This window comes from Carcharodon carcharias, chromosome 11 (assembly GCF_017639515.1).
Source record: "Carcharodon carcharias isolate sCarCar2 chromosome 11, sCarCar2.pri, whole genome shotgun sequence".
Lineage (NCBI taxonomy): Eukaryota > Metazoa > Chordata > Chondrichthyes > Lamniformes > Lamnidae > Carcharodon > Carcharodon carcharias.
This window is the reverse complement of record NC_054477.1, coordinates 66822456-66845660: the sequence shown is the minus strand read 5'-3', so window position 1 is coordinate 66845660 and position 23205 is coordinate 66822456. Positions and strand designations below refer to the sequence as shown.

At 46.0% G+C, this 23205-nt stretch overlaps 1 protein-coding gene across 1 annotated transcript in view; it reads left to right on the top strand.

The window, feature by feature from the left end:
• The window catches only part of LOC121284081 (cytoplasmic dynein 2 heavy chain 1), a 770821-nt gene that overhangs the window by 659260 nt on the left and 88356 nt on the right, over positions 1-23205 (top strand). Inside the window, exon 85 of the mRNA XM_041199129.1 lies at positions 7313-7522. Within this exon, the coding sequence (XP_041055063.1) occupies positions 7313-7522 (210 nt within the window). The remainder of the gene's footprint in view (positions 1-7312; positions 7523-23205) is intronic.

Here is a 23205-nt window from a genome sequence, read left to right as displayed (position 1 = left end):
TCCTTCCCTTCCGAGCGAATAAAGTAGCACGGCAATGCTAGATAGCTAGAATAACAACTGATGGCAATGTAAGAAAAGTATACGTATGCACCAGATCAGTAGGGAACATGGAATATCTGCATATAATAAAGAAAAAACTATGAACGTGAACTCCCAGGTCCCTTTGTCCCTGTACCATTTTAAAAACTGTGCCATTTAGTCTATATTGCCCCTCCCTATCCCTTTGTCAAAATGCATCGCCTGATTATTCTTTGTATTAAATTTCATCTGCCACTTGCCTGCCTATTTTGCTAGTCTATCTATATCCTGTAATTAACTCAAACCGCTCCAGGTGCCTGTTGATTTGTTCCCCTGAATATTGTTTGTAAAACTTTACCCACCACAGATATTCTGCTGACCAGCTTATAGTTACCAGGAGTGTCCTTACAAACTTCCTTGAGTAAGGATGTCACTTTTGCCACTCTCCAATCCTCTGGCACTTCCCTTCTGTCTAGGAAGATTGGAAGACAATATGACAAGCCTTCTGCTATCTCCACTTGCACTTCCTTTAGCAGCCTGGGATGCAAGCCATCTGGAGCAGGCAACTTATCAATTATAAGCAAAGGCAGCCTTTCAAGTACATCCTTCCTATCAATTTTCACCCCATTCATTGCCTGTATCACCATCACTTCTACTGATATATTGTCAGCATCCTCTTCTTTAGTAAACACCAATTCAAAGTACTGGTTAAATATTCAAGTCATGCCCTGCACCTCGAAGCATATATCACCTTTTATTTATTCATTCATGGGATATGGGCCTCACTGGCTGGGCCAGCATTTATTGCCCATCCCTAATTGCCCTTGAGAACGTGGTGGTGAGCTGCTTTCTTCAACTGCTACAGTCTATGGGGTGTAGGCGCACCCATAGTGTTGTTAGATATGGAGTTCCAAGATTTTGTCCCGGCGATAATGGAATGGCAATATAGTTCCAAGTCAGGATGATGTGTGGCTTAGAAGGTTGGTGGTGTTGTTTCCATACATCTGCTGCCCTTGTCCTTATAGGTGGTAGAGGTCTTGGGCTTGGAAGGAGCTGTTGAAGTAGTGTTGGTGTGTTGCTGCAGTGCATCTTGTAGATCAGTGATTCCCAAACTATGGTTCTAGAGGAAGCAGAAGTGTTTGCATGCCAAAATAATGGGAAAATGAAAGCTGTCAACTTGGCACCCACCAAATAACCAGGGCCCGGGCTCTTGGTGGGGGCCTGGTGCTGATTGGCTGAGTAGCATGTCATTCAGAATGGTCAATGTCCAAAGAAGCCAATCAGTTATGTGGATCATCCTGATCGACAGGTTACATACATACATCTGACAACAGCGATCAATGGTCCAGTAGAACATGCCTTGTTTCGCACCTCATGATTGGACTTGATGTTGGAGAGTCACGGGTGGTCGGGTGTGCTGTGTCTTCTGCTTGGACTTTGGAGTCATGTGCTTCTTGTGCTTGTAGGAGTGGAGCTTTTTTAGGTGAGTACTTGCATTTCAACTTCAGGATTTAGAGGTGAGATCGGGAAGTTAAGGTCTCAAGGCCACAGACAGACACCATGGCCAGGAATTTTCAGTTGGCGTACGGGGGCGGGCCCAATATGCCGGCACGTAAAATGATGCTCAATGACGTTGGACGTGCATCCATAAGTCATCGCGCTGTCTCGCAATGTTTTGTTCGGTGGGCTCACGCCAGAGTTGGCTGCGCATGCGCCAATAATTACAAAGCCTATTAAGGCCATTAAAGAACTAATTAATTTCAAATTTATGCTGCCCATCCAACCAAACGGTTGGTGGGCAGGCGAAAAGGCCAAGCGGCCTTTACAATTTTTAGGAAATCTCATCCATGAGTGGGATGAGATTTCCTAAAGTTTTAACAAATTGAATAAAAAATTTTCCTGAAATATAAAAACATGTCCCATTTGTCACATGAGGGGACCTGTTTCATTAAATTTTTATTCCATTTATTTATTTATTTCAAAAGCGCTTCAATGTCCCTGAGGCAGCTCTGTGCCTCAGGAAGACTGAAGCGCTCTTTCGCGTGCATGCATGAAAGAGCGCTGGCCCCAACTCTCCCTCCTCTGCCAGCCCGCACAGGTAGCGCTGCTACCGCTCCTGTATTACGCTGGGCGGGCCTTAATTGGCCCACCTGCGAAAAATGGCAGTACAGAGCCAATTGCCGATGGCGGCTGGCTCCGCAACCGCTCCCGCCGAGCCTGCCCAACGCGGGAAAAATTCAGACCCATTTCTGTAGCCCAGGGCTCTTCCCCTCCCCGATCTCTTCTGTGTTTTGAAGTTGTCCCCTAGTTTAGTCCCTCAATGATGGGCTTATGGCCCAGGGCCCTTATCTGTTCTCTGGGATCTCACCTCAGACTTTTGCCCATCAGAATGGTGAGGTGCAATGCCATTGAATGTCAAGGGGAGAAGGTTAGCTCTCTCTTGTTGGAAAGTGTCATTGCTTGGCACTTATGTGGCATGGATGTTACTTGCCACATATCAGCTGAAGCACCAAAGAGCACCATTCCCCCCACTACCTCTTACTACTTGCTTACTATTTACATGCCAGTAAAATATTTTTGTATTCCCTTTTATTTTAATTACTATTCAATTCTCATATTCTCTTTGTTCCAGTCTTTTTTTTTCCTCTTCACTTCCCCTCTTAACTTATTTTATTTGGCCTGGTCGTCGCTTGAAGAATTCATTGGACATGCATTGTGCACACTTTTTTGGTTTCCTGGTATTTTCTATCTCCTTCTTCATCCAAGGACCCCTGGCTTTGGTTTCCTTACCCTTCACCCATGTTGGAATACCTAGCCTGTATCTAAAAATATCTCCTTAACGATTACCCACTGCTCCCTTTTGGCTTTTCCTGTCTGTTTTTGGTTCCACTTTACCCTGGCTAGATTCCCTCTCATCCACTTGAAGTTAGCTCTTTTCTAATTTAGAAGTTCTAGTTTAGATAGCTCCTTGCTCTTCTCCATTCTAATCTTAAGTTTATGATACAATTATCACTCTTACCCAAGTATTCCCCCTCAGGGTCCACTTGGCCCACCTCATTCCCAAGCACCACATATAGCAATGCCTCCTTTCCGGTTGGATTGAGAACATACTAGTCAAGGAAATTCTCCTGAATACACTTCAAAAATTCTTCTCCCTCCTTACCCTTTACTGTACCATTATCCCAACTGATATTTGGGTAATTAAAGTCTCCCAATATCACTGCTCTATAGTTTGTACACATCTCTGTGATTTCCCTGCACATTTGCTCCTCTATTTCTCTCTCATTATTTAGAGGCCTATAGAATACCCCAAGTATTGCGACCACCCCCTTTTTGCTTTTCAACTATAACAAGATTTCTGTCTTTGCCCTCTCAAAGATATCCTCTCTTTTCAACACAGCAATGTCTTCTCTGATCAGTACTGCTACCTCACCACCCTTTTTTTCCTTCCCCATCTTTTCTAAACATTTTGTATCTTTGAATATCAAGCGCCCATTCCTCATCATTTTAAAGCCACGTTTCTGCTATTGCCACTACATCATATTCCATATCTGTGCTTATAGCTCAGTAACCTTATTCACTGCACTTTGTGCATTTATATACATAAGTTGTAACCATGTATTTGTATTATTTGTCGTCTTCTTAGTCTGCTGTAATGTAGAGTATTACCTAATGTAGGGTTCTACTTCCATCTCTATAACTATGCAATACTCTCACTACTTTATGCACCTTATTCCTTTTCTACTTGTATATGCTTGTTACCACCGATGCACCCCCACCCCCGCCAATTTAGTTTGAACCCTCTCCAACCACAATAGTGAACCTTGCTGTGAGCACATTGGTTCTTGTCCGGTTGACTCATCCCTTCTGAATAGATGCCCCCTGCCCAGAACTAGTCCCGATCTCCCAAGAATCTGAAGCCCTCCCTCGTGCACCATGCCTCAGGCAAAACATTGATCCTCCTATCTTCATATTTCTACTCTTGCTAGCTCGTGACTCTGATAGTAATTCAAAGATTGCTATGTTTGAGGTCCTAGATGTTAACCCCCTCCCTCATTCCTGGAAATCTGACCATAGGACCTGAATGTCAACTCTCTGTATGCCATTGGTACCGGCATGTACCACAACATCTGGTTCATTCCCTTCCCCCTGCAGAATATTCCGAACCCTCTACATAATGTCCTTTACCCTGGGACCAGAGGGCCAACAAAATATGTGGAACTCATAGTTTGTGGCGAATGAATAGATTGAGTAGAAGCAAGTAACAGAGAGTCAAACTCAACGGAATACAGTTTCAACAAAATACTTAACTCAGGTAATTTGGTGAATGGGGGAAGTTTAAGGATTGATCTCTTTCTAAAATCAAGCTTTTTAAAAAATTTAGCGTTCATCTTTACTTTAACCTTAACTTAAAGTTTCTGTCACAGCTTTAGTGGTAAACAAGCTGCACAGTTAATCAGTGGTTGGTTAAAACTGGTTACCTGGTCACCAGTGGCTGATGCATGTTTTTGGATTGTTTGCTTGTACAAGTACAGAAGGCTTTTGATTACATATGAAGTAGCACTGAGACCAGCCCAAAAAAGTACTGTTTCAACAACGTAGTTAATTTGGGGAAATAGGTGGGTGAAGGAGAAGTTGACTGGCTGCTTGAAGGTGTAGTTGTTTGATGTCACAGAGAAAATACGAGTAATAGCCAGGCACACTACTGAATGCAAGCCCCAGCCTTTCTATTCACTCTTGGTGGCCTGATAATATCCATTGTTGCGAGCTTCATCTTGGTGAGGGCCTGGATGCTGGCCTTCGCCTGATTTTGCTCCTCATTTTTATATTCAGAGTCATTTTTGTCCTGTGGGAAGAGAAGGAGAATTGGGGATGAAAAGGGATGAGCGTATGTGTGGGACTTCTTCATACAGTTTTGCATCCTGAGAGTAAGAAGCACTGATTTGTGAGCAAGATGGGGAAGGAATGAATGGAAAGGAAATGGCTGAACTGTGAATTAAGAAAGCACCCATCTCAGTAGCGCAATATTTAATGTTTGCTACCAGGTGAAGACAGAATGCCTGTTGTGAAGGCAGCCAGCAACAAATAAAAGTGTGTGACTGTTTCCTACATTGAATTCAGGTTCTGGGGATGATATTCTGGGAGTTTGCTATCTTAGTCACCCCCTTAACTTGCTGCATTACTGACAATCAGCGGAAAAAGTACCCTCCGCCATGCCCTCACCTTTTGAACAAGCACCCTAACACTTGAACCTGGGTTCTCAAATATGACTTATTTAATTTTGACCTTTATCACAGACAGAGTTCCTTACAATGGTAGCAGTGAACTTCCAGCTGTACAGGTATAAAATTTTGATTTTAGTATTTGAATTGAGCTTGTTGTTAGAGTCAGGAGGTATTTTAATTTAAACAGCCCCGATTTCTCCTCTCATCACCTGTCTGTAAACAGATAAGTGTTTTGAATTTGAATGCTGCCCTTGTAAGCGGTGGCATTTTTCCAAACCCCTCAGTTTTGGTCTGATCCAATTTCTATAAATAACCCCACAGCAAACTTGAGATAGGGTAAACTCAGAGTGGTACTTATTTGCACAAACTCAAAACGTGTTGCCTTGTTGTCTCCCGGTGCATTCATACAATAAATGCTGAGATGAAGGTGTTGCCTTATGAGGAAAGGTTGAGCAGTTTGGACCTATACTTATTGAAGTTTAGAAGATTTAGTGGTGATCTTATTGAAATTTATAAGACTCCAAGGGGGCTTGACAGGGTAGATGCTGAGAAGGTGTTTCCCCTTGTGGGGGAATCTAGAATCGGGGGACATGGTTTAAAAATTAGGGGTCCCCCATTTAAGACTGAGATAAGGAAAAATTTCTTCTCTCATTGAATCGTTAGTCTTTAGAATTCTCTTCCTGAGAGAGCACTGGAAGCGGGGTCATTGGATACATTCAAGGCTGAGTTAAACAGATTATTGATCAACAAGGAAGTCAAGGGTTATTGGGGGGAGGTGGGGGAGCAAGCAGGAAAGTGGAGTTCAGGCCACAATAAGATTAGCATGATCTTATTGAATAGCGAAGTAGTCTCGAGGAGCTAAATGGCCTACTTCTCCGATTCCTTATGATATTTTCAAACACCTTTTGGAAATTCATGTACATCTCATCAACCCTCGCTGATACTTTATCAAAAAATCCAAACAAATTAGTTAAACACGATTTGCCTTTAACAAATTCATGCTGGCATTTCTTAATTCCTTAATTAATCTACGATTGTCCAAATAACTATTAATTTTGTTCCTGATTATCGTTTCTAGAAGTTTTTCCACTATTGAGGTTAAACTGACTAGCCTGTAACTGATCAATTTATCTTACACCCATTACACCTAAACAGGAATATTGTGTTTCATCCTGGGCACAACACTTCAAGAAGGATGTCAAAGACTTAGAGAAAGTTTGGAAGGGATTTACTGGAATGGAAACAGGGATACAGAACTTCAGATATGTGGAGAAGCTGGGATTGTTCTCCTAAAGCAGAAAAGGCTAAGAGGAGATTGGATGTACATGTTCAAAATTATGAGGGGTTTTGATAGAGTAGTGGTAAATAAGGAGAAACTGTGTCTAGCAGATTGAAAATGATTAGCAAAAAGCCAGAGCTGACATGAGGATTTTTTTTTTACTTGATTGTGATCTGGAATGCACTGCCTGAAACAGTGATGGAAGGAGATTCAGTAGTAACTTCCAAAGGGAATTTGAAAACATGTACAGGGCTATGAGGAAAGAGTAGAGGAGTAGCATACTTTGGATAGCTCTATCTCAGACATGATGGACTGAAAGACCTCTTTCTTTGCAGTACCATTGTATGATTCTATGGTAAAGCCCCAACCAAGACTTGAGAACATAAACAAACTGGCACTCGAGTGCACTGCCGAGGGAATGTTGCATTGTCAGAGATGCCACCTTTTGGTTGAGGTGTTACATGGACAATTGGTGTGAGAAATTAAAATTTGACACTGGTGTTTGTGGGACCTGATTCAAAATGGGGTTATACTGTTGGGACAGTAAAGATCTAACTCATGCTGTTTCTGACTTTCAGAAAGCAATTTTATCTTTTCTCACTGGGTTTTACGTTCAGCCCAATATTGCTCTACATTGACTTCAGTATTTTAAAATTGTTGCCACAGTGTTCAATATCAATTAAACTGAGCGTGAAAGAAACCTCTAAACATCTTTTACAAAATAGAAAATCTAAATTTTCCATAAGCATTTATTTTATTGTTATTAAAATCTCGCTTATTTTCTTTCCAGGGCTCTCAACTGATTCATCAAAAGATTTTCCCTCCAAATGAGAAGCAGGGCTCCCCAATCCAGTCATTCATAATCTTGGAACAATACAATGCCATCCGCCTGGTTCAAAGCATCCATCAGTCTTTGGCAGCAATGAGCAAAGTGATAAGAGGAACATCTTTACTGACGTCTTCTGTACAGAAGCTCGCCACTGCATTAATGAATCAAGAGGTACAGATTGCCCTTCTGAAAAATGTATTATTATTTCATTATGCATATTTTGTTCATTGAACTTTAGACAATCATACATTGACTGTTTACTCCTAGAGTTTTATGTTTGGTTATGCTTTTTTGACGAATCTAATAGATGTGAAATAAACAAAATAATCCTGTCCAAGTGGATGCAGTTAATAATATAGAAACAGTTGACATTCAAGAAATAGTTGGATAAAAATAAAGTACTTCCTGACTCTTGCAAAACATTTTATTACTAACATGTACAGATGATTTCATAAGCTTAAAAATTAAGTTAAATGTTTCATCGAGTTAACTGGAGTGTTTTTAAAAAAACTCCACATTATTTTCAGCGGGTCTGCTGTAATAAATTGAGCAAATACCTTTTATGGACAGCTAATTGAAGTAAAAGTCTGATTATTTTTCCCCAAAGTCAATCCTCTCAAATTTCCTAGCATGACTTGACCCTTCCTATGATTCATCTGTAAAATTCTAATGAATCTAATTACCATGTATTGTAATGAAGGCCAATGCTGCTACAGCCCTCTAATTCTTTGGATTTATGTTTTTAATGCATTAGGAGTACATTAGAATGAGAGATACAGGCTCCAGCTGCTCTTATGATTAAATGAGACTGGCAGAAGTGAGGGCTTTTGAGCCTGAAAAAAGCTGAAAGTTTGAGTTAAGATTATTGCAGCAGGAACAACATTTTGGGGGTTTTTTTGGCAATCAGCCTACCTAATGACATAAGAAATAGGAGCAAGAGGAGGCTATCTGATCCCTTGAGCCTGTTCTTTCATTCAATAAAATCATAGCTAATCTCCTATCTGAAATCCATTTTCCCAGCCTATCCCAATGCACATTGATATAATAGACTTGCTTCTAACTGTCTGTGGGAGTGAGAGACCACTGGGAGATGGTAACCTTCCCTCTAATCCACAGTGAGGATTTCTCAGGAGCCGGAATTTCTGTCCTTATGGGAATAACATTGCATACTATTATCACAGAAGAGGAGTAGAAGAGGATGCAGAAAAGACTAAGGAAATTTTTAAGCTGCACCCACCAAACAGTAGCATCCCCTCCCCTCCCAACAACCACTCCTCCCCCAGAACATAAAAACAGTCAAGGGAATATGAAGATCTTAGAGAACATGTATACTCGTTTGGTAGGGTTCACCTAAAAGGCAGTAGGGAAGCTGCGTTGCTTAATGCATGAAAACAAGTTGCCATAGTCACCTGCCTGCTCTGCTGTGGCGGTGTTTATAAAGATGTTAACTGCACCAAGCCTGAGCACACCAGGTCACTTTGGGTAGACAAGGAGCATTTTTGTATTATCACACAGTGCAATTTGGGCATATATTCATCAGGTAATTGACATACCTTTAAGGGTGCAGGGGACTTCATTGACTGCATCACAACACAGGAGCAAGATAAGACCATAGGGCAGAATTTTCTGCTTGACGTGCAGGAGGTGGGCCCCGCATGTCAGTACGTAAAATGACACGAGGTGATGTCGGGCGAGCATCCCGACGTCACCATGCGCCATCACAAATTTTGCTGGGCGGACGCGCGATGAAGTTTGACGCGCGCCCGCCATTAATTAACAGGCTAGTTAAGGCCCTTAATTGATGCTGAATTTCAGATGCCAATGAGATCTTCGGGTCAGCGCATGGGTGCAGTGGACAGGCGGGTAAGCGACTTTTTAATAAAACTCATCCACGGGCGGGATAAGAGGGCTCAGTGGGGTTGTCAATCTGGTCTCTGAATATTTATTGCAGAAGGTTTTTTAAACTTGCCTGGGTGACCTGTAGCAGTTCAGAACAAATTTCAGCAGCTCTCTGTGTACTTTGAACCTTCAGGTCAGCACTCTGCAGTCAATAATCTTTATCGGGCCTGCAGCTTTCCAGAGGCCTCCCTTTAGCCTGGGTATGAGTTCTGACATGTCCACTGGAGGCAGCTCCTCTGAGGAAGTAGGGAGGGCTAGAATAAGGAGGAGGCCAGGAGTGCACAATCAGTCTCCAGGGGAGCCACCTTTGGGAGTGCAGGCACAAGGGGCACAGGGTCAAAGAGTAGTCCAAGGTGGAAAGGGCCGCAGAAGAAGCCACTATCTTGCTGCCAGGGTATACAGGCGGCGAAGCAGCTACCTCAATATGACTGAGGTGCAGTGCCAAAGGAGGGTCCGACTGTCAAGGGAGACAGTCAACTACGTCTGTCAGATGATTGGCCCTGAGATCTCTCCTAAGTGTGTGGGCAGACACCCCATGCCAGCAGCTCTGAAGGCCACAGTTGCCCTCAACTTCTATGCCTCTAGCTCCTTCCAGGGGTCGGTGGGTGATCTTTGCACTATCTGCCAATCAGCTATGCACGCTTGTGTCAAGCAGGTTACAGACGCTCTGTTCAGACGGGCATTGACCTTTATCCACTTCCGCTGGGACCAGGCAAGCCAGACACAGCGGGCCAGAGGCTTCGCGGCCATTGCTGGCTTCCCCCATGCCCAGGGTGCTATAGACTGCACACAAGTGGCCATCAAGGTGCCAGCAGGTGAGCCCAGTGTCTTCGTCAACAGGAAGGGCTTCCATTCCATGAACGTGCAGATAGTGTGTGATCACAGGATGCTGATTCTACAAGTCTGTACCAGATACCCAGGCAGCTCCCAAGACGCCTACATCCTCAGACACTTCCAGGTGCTGGGGCTTTTTCGTGCTCCGGCTTGGCTCGATGGATGAAGAGGGCTTTCCCCTCAGAAAGTGGCTCATGATGCCTCTCTGCCACCCAATATCAGAAGCTGAACAGTGCTACAATAGGAGCCACGTCTCCACAAGGGCTATGGTAGAGAGAAGCATCGATCTTCTCAAGATGCGCCTCCGATGCCTGGATCGCTCATGGGGCGCACTCCAGTACCTCCCAGATCGTGGCTCGGTGATAGTGGATGCATGCTGCGCGCTCCACAATCTTGCGCTAGAAATCTTGCGGTGGACAATGAAGACGTTGACGCAGTGAATGTGGCCGCACACGATGAGTCCAGCACTGATTCTGAGGATGAGGAAGCACAGGGGAATGCTGAGGGGCTAAACGCTGACCCGGGACTACACCAAGGAGGCAGGGACACCTGGGAGACAATCCAACAAACCTTCAGCTAGTTCCACACAAATGGATCAGGAGGACCAGCCTTGCCTGGCGCTTCCATACTCGCCATTTAAGTGCTACATCTGCCACTTCAGCAGCTACAACTAAGGGTTTTGGATATAAACTTCAATGTCCACTCAAACACTCATGACATATATGTAAAACATACAAATGCAGCACAAAGGAGCCACCCTCAGCCACGGTAACACATCTGGTTTTAATTTTCACCATCATAAGATCACACAAAGTCAAAACAAAACATTTTTCAAGCATGAATAAATAATAATTCCCTAATCTACGGCCAACACAAAAGCACCAGTGAGAAACCTGTGGTGTGCCTAAGGTCCTTTATGCTTATGTTTACAGCCGCTACGTCTTGGTGCTGCCCCATTGCTCGGAGTGGCATCTGAGCCAGCCTGTTGACTCTGCTCTTCCGTTGGCCTCGATTACCTTGGCGGCCGTCTTCTGGCCCATGGAGCCTGTGCTGGCCCGGCCTGGGAGGGATCTGCCAGTTCCACAGCTGGCATCTCCCCAATCATCGCAGCCTCTCCTGGTGAAGTGGTTATTGGGAGAGGGGTGGAGCAGCTGTTGCCTTCATCTGGAGCGCCTTAAGAGGAGACCGCAGATACGCCAGGCAGCTGCTCTGCCGACGTGAGGTCGCCCCCGACCTCCCTGCTCGTCGTCGATGGATGGGCAACAAGCTGAGAAGCTTGAAGCCCACACCATCTCCCACATTGGCAATGACCAGTTGTGGTCACTGACACTGTGAGGGCTTGCAGGTCTGAGTGAATCCCCAGGGGAAGTTGCTTGTTCTCCTGGAGGCCCCTCTCCATGCGAGTCGCCACTCTCTCCATGGAGGAAGCATGACGCTCTGACATGAGGCTCATTGCAACACTGATGCTCCGCGTGGACTCTTCCACCATGGACACCAAGCGAAGCATAGTCTCATGCAACACTCCCAGATGCTAGAGCACACCCGGCCATATTTCCTGCAGCTGCTGCATCGCGGACGACTACAGAGGCACATCATCACGCATTGACTGAGCTTGTGCCTGGTCCCCTGCAATCCTCCGACTGCTGGCGCCATCGGCACTTTCTGTCCCTGCCAGCTCCTCCAGCGACTGTGAAATGCTCTCTCCACTGTGCCCCAGGACACTAGCCAATGTTGCAATTTCCACCAAGGTGCTAATATCTGTGCTGGTGCCTGCCTTGCAGAAATGGTGTGATACAAGTGACAGTTGAGGGCCCTCAGGTGTGAGAGGGGGCATCTGGAATTGTTCCTGGTGGACAGGCTCTGACGAAATTAACAACGAGGACAGTGGATCAGTTAGCGTGCACACAGTGACACACTCCATCCCTTTCCCCCTGACTCATTATGCGCTCAACCTTCTAGAACCTATGGAGACGAATATTGGTGGGGTGGCAAATAGTCAGGCAGATACAGATGGGCTGGTCAGATGGCCTAAGGAATGCCACATGAAGTGTTATGTGGATAAGTGTGAGGTGATGCACTTGGGCAGGAGAAACAAGATATGGGAATACACAAAGAATGGTCGGACCGTGGAAAGTAAGGAGGATCAGAGGGCCCTTGCTGGGCATGTCGACAGGCCCGTTAAGGTAGCGGGACTGGTACATAAGGCGTTTGAGAAAGTATATGCCATACTTGCCTTTATTAGCCGAGGAATAGAATATATGAACAGGGAGGTCATGTTGCAAGTGCAGAAAACGCTGCCTAGGCCACAGCTATATCTCTGCGTGCAGATGTGATATGCACTTCATGGGAGTGATGTGATTGGAGTAGAGAGAATGCAGAGGTCATTGGCCAGGGTGCTGGCTGGCCTGGAGAGTTTGACTTATGAAGAGAGATAGCATAGATTGGGGTTATTTCCCCTGGAGCAGAGGAGATTGAGAGGTGACCTTATTGAGGTTTATCACATTGAGGTGCATAAATAGGGTTGACAGAAAGGAACTTTTTCCCTTGGCGGAGGGATGAGTAACCTGGTGGCACTGATTTAAGGTAAGGGGCATGAAGTTGACAGGTGATGTGATTAGCAACTTTTGCACACAGTAATGTGTGATATACTGGCTGAAAGGGTGTTGCTTGCAGAAACCCTCCTAACATGTAATAAGTATTTGGATGTGCAGTTGCGATGCCATGGCATACAAGGTCATGGGGATAGTGGTTGGAAATGGGATAAGGCGACTTTGGAAGGTGCTTGACACGCGCATCTTTGAAGGGCCAAGGGACCTTTGTCTATGACCCACACCTCTGACTCTTATCAGTCTGTGAATGAACAATGTTGCAACAATAACAAATCAAACAATCATCAGTGCTGTGGATGGTGGGAAGACAGAGCGGGTGTCACTGTTGACCTTAAACACCTGGCCGTTCCACCACAGCCTCACTGACACCTGTGGACCTGGGCACATGGCGCCTGTCAAGCTCCAGAGCCCCCTGCTCGAAACGGCTTAAAGTCATGAGCTGGGCCTGTCCGCCTCCTGTCCGCGAACACTCACATGCATTGTGAGCTCTCTCCTCCTGATAAACAGAGAAGACCATTCATTGCGGCTAATCGCACAAGGACTCTGCATGCGCACACCCCACCTCAACCACAGTGGCCCATCTCAGGCCCCCAGTGCCTCCTTTCCCTGCTACTGCTGATCAGTCAAAAACATATAGTACGCCTGCTCCCAACCCCCACCCCCACCCCCAATGGCCACCTTGGACACATACTGCGTCCATCACTTTAGGAAACACATACCCCAATCGTGGGCACCGATCAGGTCCACGCCTGCCTGCGGTCACTCTTGCTCCGCCCGCCCGACAGGCAGAAAATTCTGCCCATAAAGTTTTTGATAGCAATTTTGGCAACCCCAAGATCCAGGGTGCCATCAACGTAGCTTTATAAGCTTTAGTTAACTCTGTTGACTTGGTCAGTGGAAAGGCTTCCACCCCCAAATGTACAAATTGTGTGTGACAACATGCAGAGAATTATACCTAATGATGCATTAAGCTCTTCTTGAGCTCATCAAGGAAGAAAATCATATCATAGCTTCTGGGTAAGAAAGCATACCCTCACTCTCATGAATAATGGCCCCACCTATAGTTGTGCTACATGGGCACATATGCCGCTACCAGAGTATTTTTTAATTCTTTCACAGAATGTGGACATTGCTGGCTAGGATTTCCTTTCCATTTATTTCCCATCTCTGATTGTCCTTCAGATGGTGGTGGTGAGTTGCCTTCTTGAACCGCGGCAGTCCATGTGGTGTAGGTACACCCACAATGCATTGAAGAAGGGAGTTCCAGGATTTTGACCTAGCAACAGTGAAGGAACGGTGATATAGTTCCAAGTTAGGATAGTGCTTGGCTTGGAGAGAACTAGCAATTCGTGGAGTTCCCAGGCATCTGCTGCCCTTGTCCTTCTGAGTGATAGAGGTTTCGGTTTTGGAAGGTGCTGTTGAAAGAGCCTTGGTGAGTTCCTGCTGTGCATCTTGTAGATGGTACACACTGCTGCCATTGTGTGTTGGCAGTGGAGAGAGTGAATATTGAAGATGGTGAATTGGGTGCCAAACAGGCTGCTTTGTCCAGGATGATATCAAGCTTCTGGGGTGTTGTTGGAGCTGCACTCATCCAGGCAAGTGGGGAGTGTCTCATCACACTCCTGACTTGTGCCTTGTAGATGGTGGACAGATTTAGGGAGTCAGGAAGTGAGTTAACCGCCACAGAATTCCCAGCCTCTGACCTGCTCTTGTCACCACAGTATTTATATGGCTAGTCCAGTTCAGTTTCTGGTCAATGGTAACCCCCAGGATGTTGATAGTGGGTGATTCAATGATTTTAATGCCATCAAATGTCGATGGGAGATAGTTGGATTCTCTCTTGTTGGGGATGGTCAGTGCCTAGCACTTGTGTGGCACAGAGGTTACTTGCAAGTTGTCAGCCCAATCCTGAATGTTGTCCCGGTCTTGTTCCATCTGGGCATGGACTGCTTCAGTATCTGAGAAGATGTGAATGGTGCTGAACATTGTACAATCATCAGTGAAAATCCCGACTTCTGACCTTATGATTCAAGGAAGGTCATTGATGAAGCAGCTGAAGATGGTTGGGCTGAGGATACTACCCTGAGGAACTCCTGCAGTGATGTCCTGGAACTGAGATGATTGACTTCCAACAACCACAACCATCTTCCCTTATGCTCTCCAACCAGTGGAGAGCTTTCCCTCATATTTCCATGAACTCCAGTTTTTCCGGGGCTCCTTGACGCCACACTCGATCAAATACTGCCTTGATGTCAAGGGCAGTCACTGCCACCTCACCTCTTTGGTTCATCTCTTTTGTCCATGTTTGAACCAAAGCTGTAATGATGTCAGGAGCTGACTGGCACTCTGTTTGGGTTCTGTGAGCAGGCTTTAAAGATGGCGCCACAGTAACTATTTCTTCTAAAGGCAGAATTTTCCCGTTGGTGTGCAGGAGCGGGCCCCGCATGCACGCGCGTAAAATGACTGATCGACATCACGATATTTCGCTGGGCGGGTGCACGATGATGTCCAACACGCGCCCACCATTAATTAACGGGCCACTTAAAGCCCTTGACCCCCCAGTCAACGGCAATTTTTCGGCGCCTGTGCAATCTTCAGGTCGGCTCACGGGCAGGTGGGTAGGACACATTTGTATTAACCTCATCCACGGGTGGGATAAGAGGGCTCACTGGGGTTGCACGTGTGCACAGTCAAGTATTTATTTATGAAAGTTTTGGAAACTTGCCTGTGTGATCTGCAGTACTTCAAAACGCATACCAGCTGCTTTTTCTGGACTCGTAACCTTCAGGTCAGCGCTCTGCAGTGAGGAATCTTTTCTGGGCCTGCAGGTTTCAGGAAGCCTTCCCTTAGCCTGGGAATGGGAGCTGAATTGTCCACTGGAGGCATCTCCTGTGAGAAGGAAGGGAGGGCTGGAAGGGGAGGAGGCCAGGAGTGTACATTCAGCCTCCAGGGGAACCACATTTGGGAGGACAGGCACAGGCATACGCAGGGCAAAGAGGTAGCCCAAGGTGGAAGGGGCCGCAGAAGATGCCACTATCCTGCTGCCAGAGCATACAGGCAGCAAAGCAGCTACCTCAATATGTCTGAGGTGCAGTGGCAAAGGAGGCTCCGTCTCTCAATGGAGGCAGTCAACGATATCTTTCAGATGATTGGGCCTGAGATCTCCGCTAACTGTGTGGGTGGACACCCCATGCCAGTGGCTCTGTAGGTCACAGCTGCCCTCAACTTCTATGCCTCTGGCTCCTTCCAGGGCTCGGTGGGTGATCTTTGCGGTGTCTCCCAATCAGCTGTCCACACTTGTGTCAAGCAGGTGTACACTGACCTTCATCCAGTTTGTTGGGACCAGGCAAGCTAGACATAGCGAGCCAGAGGCTTCGCGGCCATTGCTGGCTTCCCCCGCATCCAGGGTGCTATAGACTGTACACATGTGGCTATCAAGGCGCCAGCAGGTGAGCCCGGTGCCTTCGTCAACAGGAAGGGATTCCACTCCCTGAGCTTGAGATAGTGTGTGATCACAGGATGCAGATTCTGCAAGTCTGTAGAAGGTACCCAGGCAGCTCCCACGATGCCTTCATCTTCAGACACTCCCAGGTGCCGGCGCACTTCAGTGCTCCAGCCTGACAGGATGGGTGGCTGCTGGGTGACATGGCTATCCCTTCAGAAGGTGGCTCAAGACTCCTCTCCGCCATCCAAGAACAGAAACTGAGCAGCGGTACAATAGGAGCCAGGGCACCCCAAGGGCTGTGGTGGAGAGAGCCATCGATCTTCTCAAGATGCGCTTCGGATACCTAAACCGCTCAGGGGGCGCACTGTGTTACCCCCAGATCATGTTTCGGTGATAGTCGTTGCATGCTGCACTCTCCATAATCTTGCGCTGGAAAGGGGGGACGCAGTGGACGATGGCTGCTTCTGATAAACAGGCCGCCGGGTCGCCATTGGACCTGACAGACTGTGCACTCCCGCCGCCGATCGTCCACTCCCGCTATCCTCGGGAGACGCGCTTTACGCAGGGCGGGCCTTAATTGACCCACCTACATAAAATGGCGGCGCTCCTGCTCCGTCCCCCCGCCAACCAGAAAATTGAGCCATTAGAGCCTTCCTGTCCTTATCATGTTTTGGTGGGCTCCTGCAGCAATGGTGGTCCCGACCTCTTTGTCTTTGAGTAAATCGCTGCACAAACCATTCAACAATTCTGGATCTTCCTTACGATAGCAGAGAATTTTCGGGTGTTTTACAGTGGATTCCCAGCTTTGACGGAGATTTTTAAACCATCAGATTTGTTTTCCTTTTTTGTTGTTACAACGAACTCAGCCGCCACGCAATATGGCACTGACTCTGGACCCAGCTGGCCGCGGTGATTGTGGAAACAGGCTGCTCTGACTTTTTTACAGCACTGAATCTTTTTAAGCTAGTCCTTGTTTAGAACTGATTTTTTTATTCACCCCTTCTAGGTCCTTTGACTGCGCATTCTGTGGGCATTCACAATGGACCTCCACAAGATCTTGTGCAGTCTTCAGCTCCACAATCGAGTTTTTTTTCTTTTGCCTTCCTGCTTCCAATTCTGCAATGGAGCTTCTTTCAGGCAATCTCCTTCCTTCACTGTCGCTGGGTCAAAACCCTGGAACTCCTTCCCTAACAGTACAGTGGATGTACCTACACTACATGGACTGCAGCGATTCAAAAAGGCAGCTCACCACCATCTTCTGAAGGACAATTAGGGATGGGCAATAAATGCTAGACTGGCCAATGTCACCCATATCCCCTGAATGAATTTAAAAAACCCTCCCTCTGTGTTTTCACTTCAGGTGCTTTCAGTCAGGTCAGAATGTTGCTCCTTTAATTTTCCAGCATTTGAATTTCTGCTCCAGCTTCCCTGAGGCTCTGGGTGTTTCAATTAGCTGCCTCGATGTTGTATGTTGAATGCCTGTTCAGTATGTCACACAAGGAGGTTCTGAGGCTTGTATGGTTGAACGTTAAGTGTTTATTGGTAACACATAACTATGTACATATATATAGGGTATAGCCCAAGCTATGAGCTAACTCCATGCTTGCTTCTATACAGGTGTGTGTCCAGTCCACAATGGCTCTAGTCTCAGGTCATGTGTCCCTTTACATCACACTGTGGCTGTACTGTTTCCCGGTCCCACATTAACCCTTGCTATGCCAGGAACCTTTATACTACAGTAACCTGCAGGAGGTTTCCTTGCCCGTGTTTGACCTAATACCATGAGACCTCATGGGGTCCAGAATTGATGTTGAGGACTTCCAAAGCAACTCCTTTCTGACTCTATACCTCTATGATGCCACCTCTGGTGGGTCTGTCATGTCAGTGGCACAGGACATACCCAAGGATGGTGATGGTGGTATCTGGAGCATTGTCTGTAAGGTATGATTCCATGATTATAAGCTTGACACATCTGTGGGACAGCTCTCCCAATTTTGGCACAAGCGCCCAGATGTTAGTAAGGAGGACTTTGCGGAGGAGACAAGGTTAGGAGTCCTTTTGTTTCCGATGCCTAGGTCAATGATGAGTGGTTCTTCCTGTTTCATGCCTTTTAAACATTGTAGCAGTTTAATACAACTGAGAGACTTGCTCAGCCATTTAAAAGTCAAGCACATTGCTATAGGTCTGGAGTCACATGCATGCCAGATTTCCTTTCCTAAAGGATATTAGTGAACAAGTTGGGTTTTTATGACAATGGTTTAATGGTCACTATTACCGAGACTAGCTTTTTTAATTGCAGATTTTAGTAATTGAATTTAAATTCCACCAGCTTCTCTGGTGGGATTTGAACCCCTGTCCCCAGAGTATTAGCTTGAGCCTCTGGACCGCTAGTCCAGTGACATTACCACCACCCACCACCTCCCTGTGATAACCAAGAGGACTATTGGCATCTAAAGCAGAACTATTGCTGCCGTGACAGATGGGGATCGGCATTGCAATATGCTCCGGCTCATTGATCCCACATAATCTGCTGTACCCGCACAGCTCTGCCAACCTAAAAACCCTGGAGGTAGACACAGAGTATAGTGCGGAGGGCTAGTTTTGCAGCTCTTAACCTTACAAGGTGAGGAATTGGTGTCCAGTGTGCCCAACGAAGAAAAGTGAGAGTGCCAATGTGTCATCTTGTCTGCCATGGTTAGATTGTTGAACTTCTGGCGATGCTGGCTTGTAGTACTGGGTTAAGAGCCATGTAGATACACCCCTCTCTAGATACCATTAGCGTCATTTATTTAAAGCTTCCTTCCATGGAGACCAGCTTTCTGCTTCACTCTTCAACAAATCTTTTTTTAAAGACTGCAATTCTGGAAAAATCCCTTTGCCAGCCATCAATAGGCCAAACTCAAGATGCATTGGCAGAATTCCAATGAAGCTTACCACATGGAATATCTGAGCCCCTGATTCTATATCACGCTGTAACTCATCCATTGTAGATATTGTTCCATCGTAAATTATTTGAAAATTTCACGTCTTCTTTATCGTAGTTTACATGATGAATTGAAAAGTTTTAGGGAATTATAATCTACTATTGTCTGCGTGAACAATTATAAGAAAATAGCAACAGTGAATTAAAAAAAACATGTTTGATAAGAAATCTTGCACTATACATAGAAACAATAATATGGAGGATAACAAAAGGGATATTGTTTCACTAAAAATATGCCAAGATTTTCTTGGGGCAGTAGATGCAACTTTACAGCAGAAGCGTACTAAGGATTCAGTAAAGTAGGTGAGGCTCAGACGATACAGCTAGGAAACCTAGGAAATCAATATGACTGAGTGCCTATCTTAATAGCATGAATGTGATATAATCTATAATAACACAGCATGATTATATCCCAATCTGTTTCAACACAAATTGTGAGTGAGTACTAAAAGCTGATGCTACATATACCTGTGATTATCCTTACGATTAGAAAATGGTTTCTGTGAAAACTATCTTTTCAAGTTGAATTCTGATAAATGAACCATCTTGATCATGCCTGTGATCTTTCAACTTCATAGCACCAGACCTTGAATGAAACAGTGAAATATTTTAAATTAGAGCAAAAGCACAGCATTATTCAGGGTTTCCATTTCCTTTTAGGCATACCCTCTTATCATCAGGTTTGTTTACTTCCAGTCCCCATCCACCTCAACCCTCCTCCGCCTGCCGGAACTTGTTCTCACATTGAGCAAGCGGTTCTTTTCACTCGCTCTAAATAAGTACAACAACCGCTTTATGTCCTGGTTATGCCTGCCTTTCATGGGATACATGCAACATTCTTTGTTCCAGTCCCGCTCAGGTCCCCTCCTTCATTTCTTTTCATTGATGCCTATATTGGTGCCACTTCCTGTTACTTCTGAACCAGAAATTTAATCCATTTTATTTCAAATTTCCACCCATCACATGGTTCATCTCTGACTCTATCCTTTCTTGACTTTTCTAATTCCATTTCAGGGGATCAGCTGTCAACTGATATTGCTATAAGCCCTGCAACTCCCACACCTAGCTTGACTATATTTACTCCCACCCCGCTTCCTGCAAGGACTCTATTCCATTCTACCTGGTTCTCTGGTTCTGTCATGTCTTTTCCTACAATGCCACTTCCAATACCATTGCTTCTGACATTTGAGCCTTTTCTCTCAATTGAGGATTCCCCTCCATTGAGGGCAGGGGCCCTCAACCACGTGCTTCCCATTTCCTGCACTTCAAACTACAAATACTTTGCAGATTAGTCAGCTTCAGTTTGCGTGTATGTGTGTGTGCATGCCTGCATGTGTACTTTCGCTTTGCTATTTTCCTTTTTAAATGCTGTTCATCTATAGCATCTTCTGGCTCAGGTTAAGGGTCAGTTACATTCCAGGAATTCATTAACTCACAAGACATTAGTTCAACACATTAATTCATTAGTTGAAAGACTATGTGAACTTATTACTACTTTACACAATTCAAGCAGTCACAATGTTAACAGACCATTGACAAGGGCCCAGCAGAACATTCTTATTACAAGCTGTACTTAAGCAGGTGATTGCATACTTACAACTTGGGATACTCGGCTGGGTCGGCAACAATCTTCTACTCTACCAAAGCACCAATTAGCTAATCTCAACCCCTCTTGTATTGCCATTTTGTCTCTCATATAAGATCTTGTTTTTGCCTTTTGTACCATTACAATACAAGGTTTGTTTTTTGTGTAACTTTCCTGACACTGGGATCATCTAGAAAATCTTGACATTTTAAAATTCAACTCTACTTCTGTTCTATTTTTCTGTTCTGCCTGGTTTTGTTCAAGTGTCTCCACCACACTCTCAGGCAGTGCATTCCAGATCCTAACAACTCACTGCATTGAGTTTTTTTTTTTCTGACACCATTGCCTCTTTTGCCAATCACCTTAAGCCAGTGCCCTCTGGTTTTCAATCCTTCCACCAATAGGAACAGTTTATCCTTATCTACTCTGTTGATCCACTCATGGGGCAGAATTTTATGGCTGACGTGCGGGTGGTGGAGCCCGCACATCAGCGCTTAAAATGTCACGCGAGCGTCCCGACGTCAGTGCATGGCATCGCGATATTTAGGTTGGTGGGCGTACTATGAAGTGCGACGCGTGCCCGCCATTAATTAAAGGCCTTAGTAAGGCCCTTAACTCGGCAATTAACGGCAATTTTGAGGAGCCCGTGTGATCTTCGCCTTGGCGCACAGGCCCAACGGGCAGGCAGGTAACTGATTTTTTAACAAACCTCATCCATGGGTGGGATATGTGGGCTCACAGGGGTTGCTAATGTTTTTTCTGAAGTTTTTAATGCAGAGTGTTTTAAACTTGCCTGTGTGATTGTTACCAGTTCAGATTGATTTCCAATAGCTTTGTCTGCATTTTGAAGCTTCAGCTCAGCAGTCTGCAGACAGTAATCTTTATCAGGCCTGCAGCTTTCCGGAGGCCTCCATTTAGCCTGGGTATGGGTTCTGACATCTCCACTGGAGCTAGCTCCCCAGAGGAGGTAGGGAGGGCTAGAATAAGGAGGAGGCCAGGTGTGGACAATCTGCTTCCAGGGGAGCCACTTTTGGGAGGCCAGGCGCAGGCACAAGGGGTGCAGTATCAAGAGGTTTTCTGAGGTGGAAGGGGTCGCAGAAGAAGCCACTATCCTACTGCCAGGGTATACAGGTGGCGAAGCAGCTACCTCAATATGACTGAGGTGCAGTGCAGAAAAAGGCTCCGATTGTCAAGGAGAACAGTCAACTATATCTGTCAGATAATTGGCCCTGAGATCACCCCCAACTCTGTGGATGGATACCCCATGCCAGTGACTCTAAAAGTCATAGTTGCCCTCCACTTCTATGCATCTGGCTCCTTCCAGGGCTCAGTGGGTGATCTATGTGGTGTCTCCCAATCAACTGTCCACATTTGTGTCAAGCAGGTTACAGATGCTCTGTTCAGACGGGCATTGACCTTCATCCACTTCCGCTGTGACCAGACAAGTCAGACACAGCCAGCCAAAAGCTTCGCGGCCATTGCTGGCTTCCCCCGCGTCCAGGGTGCAATAGACTGCACACGTGTGGACATCAAGGCGCCAGCAGGTGAGCCCAGTGCCTTCGTCAACAGGAAGGGCTTCCAATCCATGAACGTGCAGATAGTGTGTGATCACAGGATGCTGATTCTACAAGTCTGTACCAGATACCCAGGCAGCTCCCATGACGCCTACATTCTCAGACACTTCCAGGTGCTGGGGCTCTTTCATGCTCCGGCTCGGCTCGATGGATGAAGAGGGCATTCCCCTCAGAAGGTGGCTCATGACACCTCTCTGCCACCCAATATCAGAAGCTGAACAGTGCTACAATAGGAGCCATGTCTCCACGAGGGCTATGGTAGAGAGAAGCATCAATCTTCTCAAGATGCGCCTCCGATGCCTGGATCGCTCATGGGGCGCACTCCAGTACCTCCCAGGTCGTGTCTTGGTGATAGTGGATGCATGCTGCGTTCTCCACAATCTTATGCTAGAAAGAGGGGACGCGGTGGACAATGAAGACGTTGGCGCAGTGGATGTGGCCGCACACGATGAGTCCAGCACTGATTCTGAGGATGAGGAAGCACAGGGGAATGCTGAGGGGCTAAACGCTGACCCGGGACTACACCAAGGAGGCAGGGACACCTGGGAGACAATCCAACAAACCTTCAGCTAGTTCCACACACATGGATCAGGAGTACCAGCATTGCCTGGCGCTTCCACACGTGGCACCTAGGTGCTACATCATCCACCTCATCAGCTGCAACTAAGGGCTTAGTACAGAAACATCAATGTCCACTCAAACACTCATGATATGTCTGTGAAACATACAAATGCAGCACAAAGGAAACACCCTCAACCATGGTCAGAAAAGTGGACTTTATTCCCACCAAAATAAAGCACAAACATCGCTCTGACATACATAATGATATATTCCCTAATCTAGAGCCGACACAAAATCACCAGTGACAAACCTGTGGAATGCCTAACGTGCCTTATACTTACGTTTTCGGGTGCTATGTCTAGGT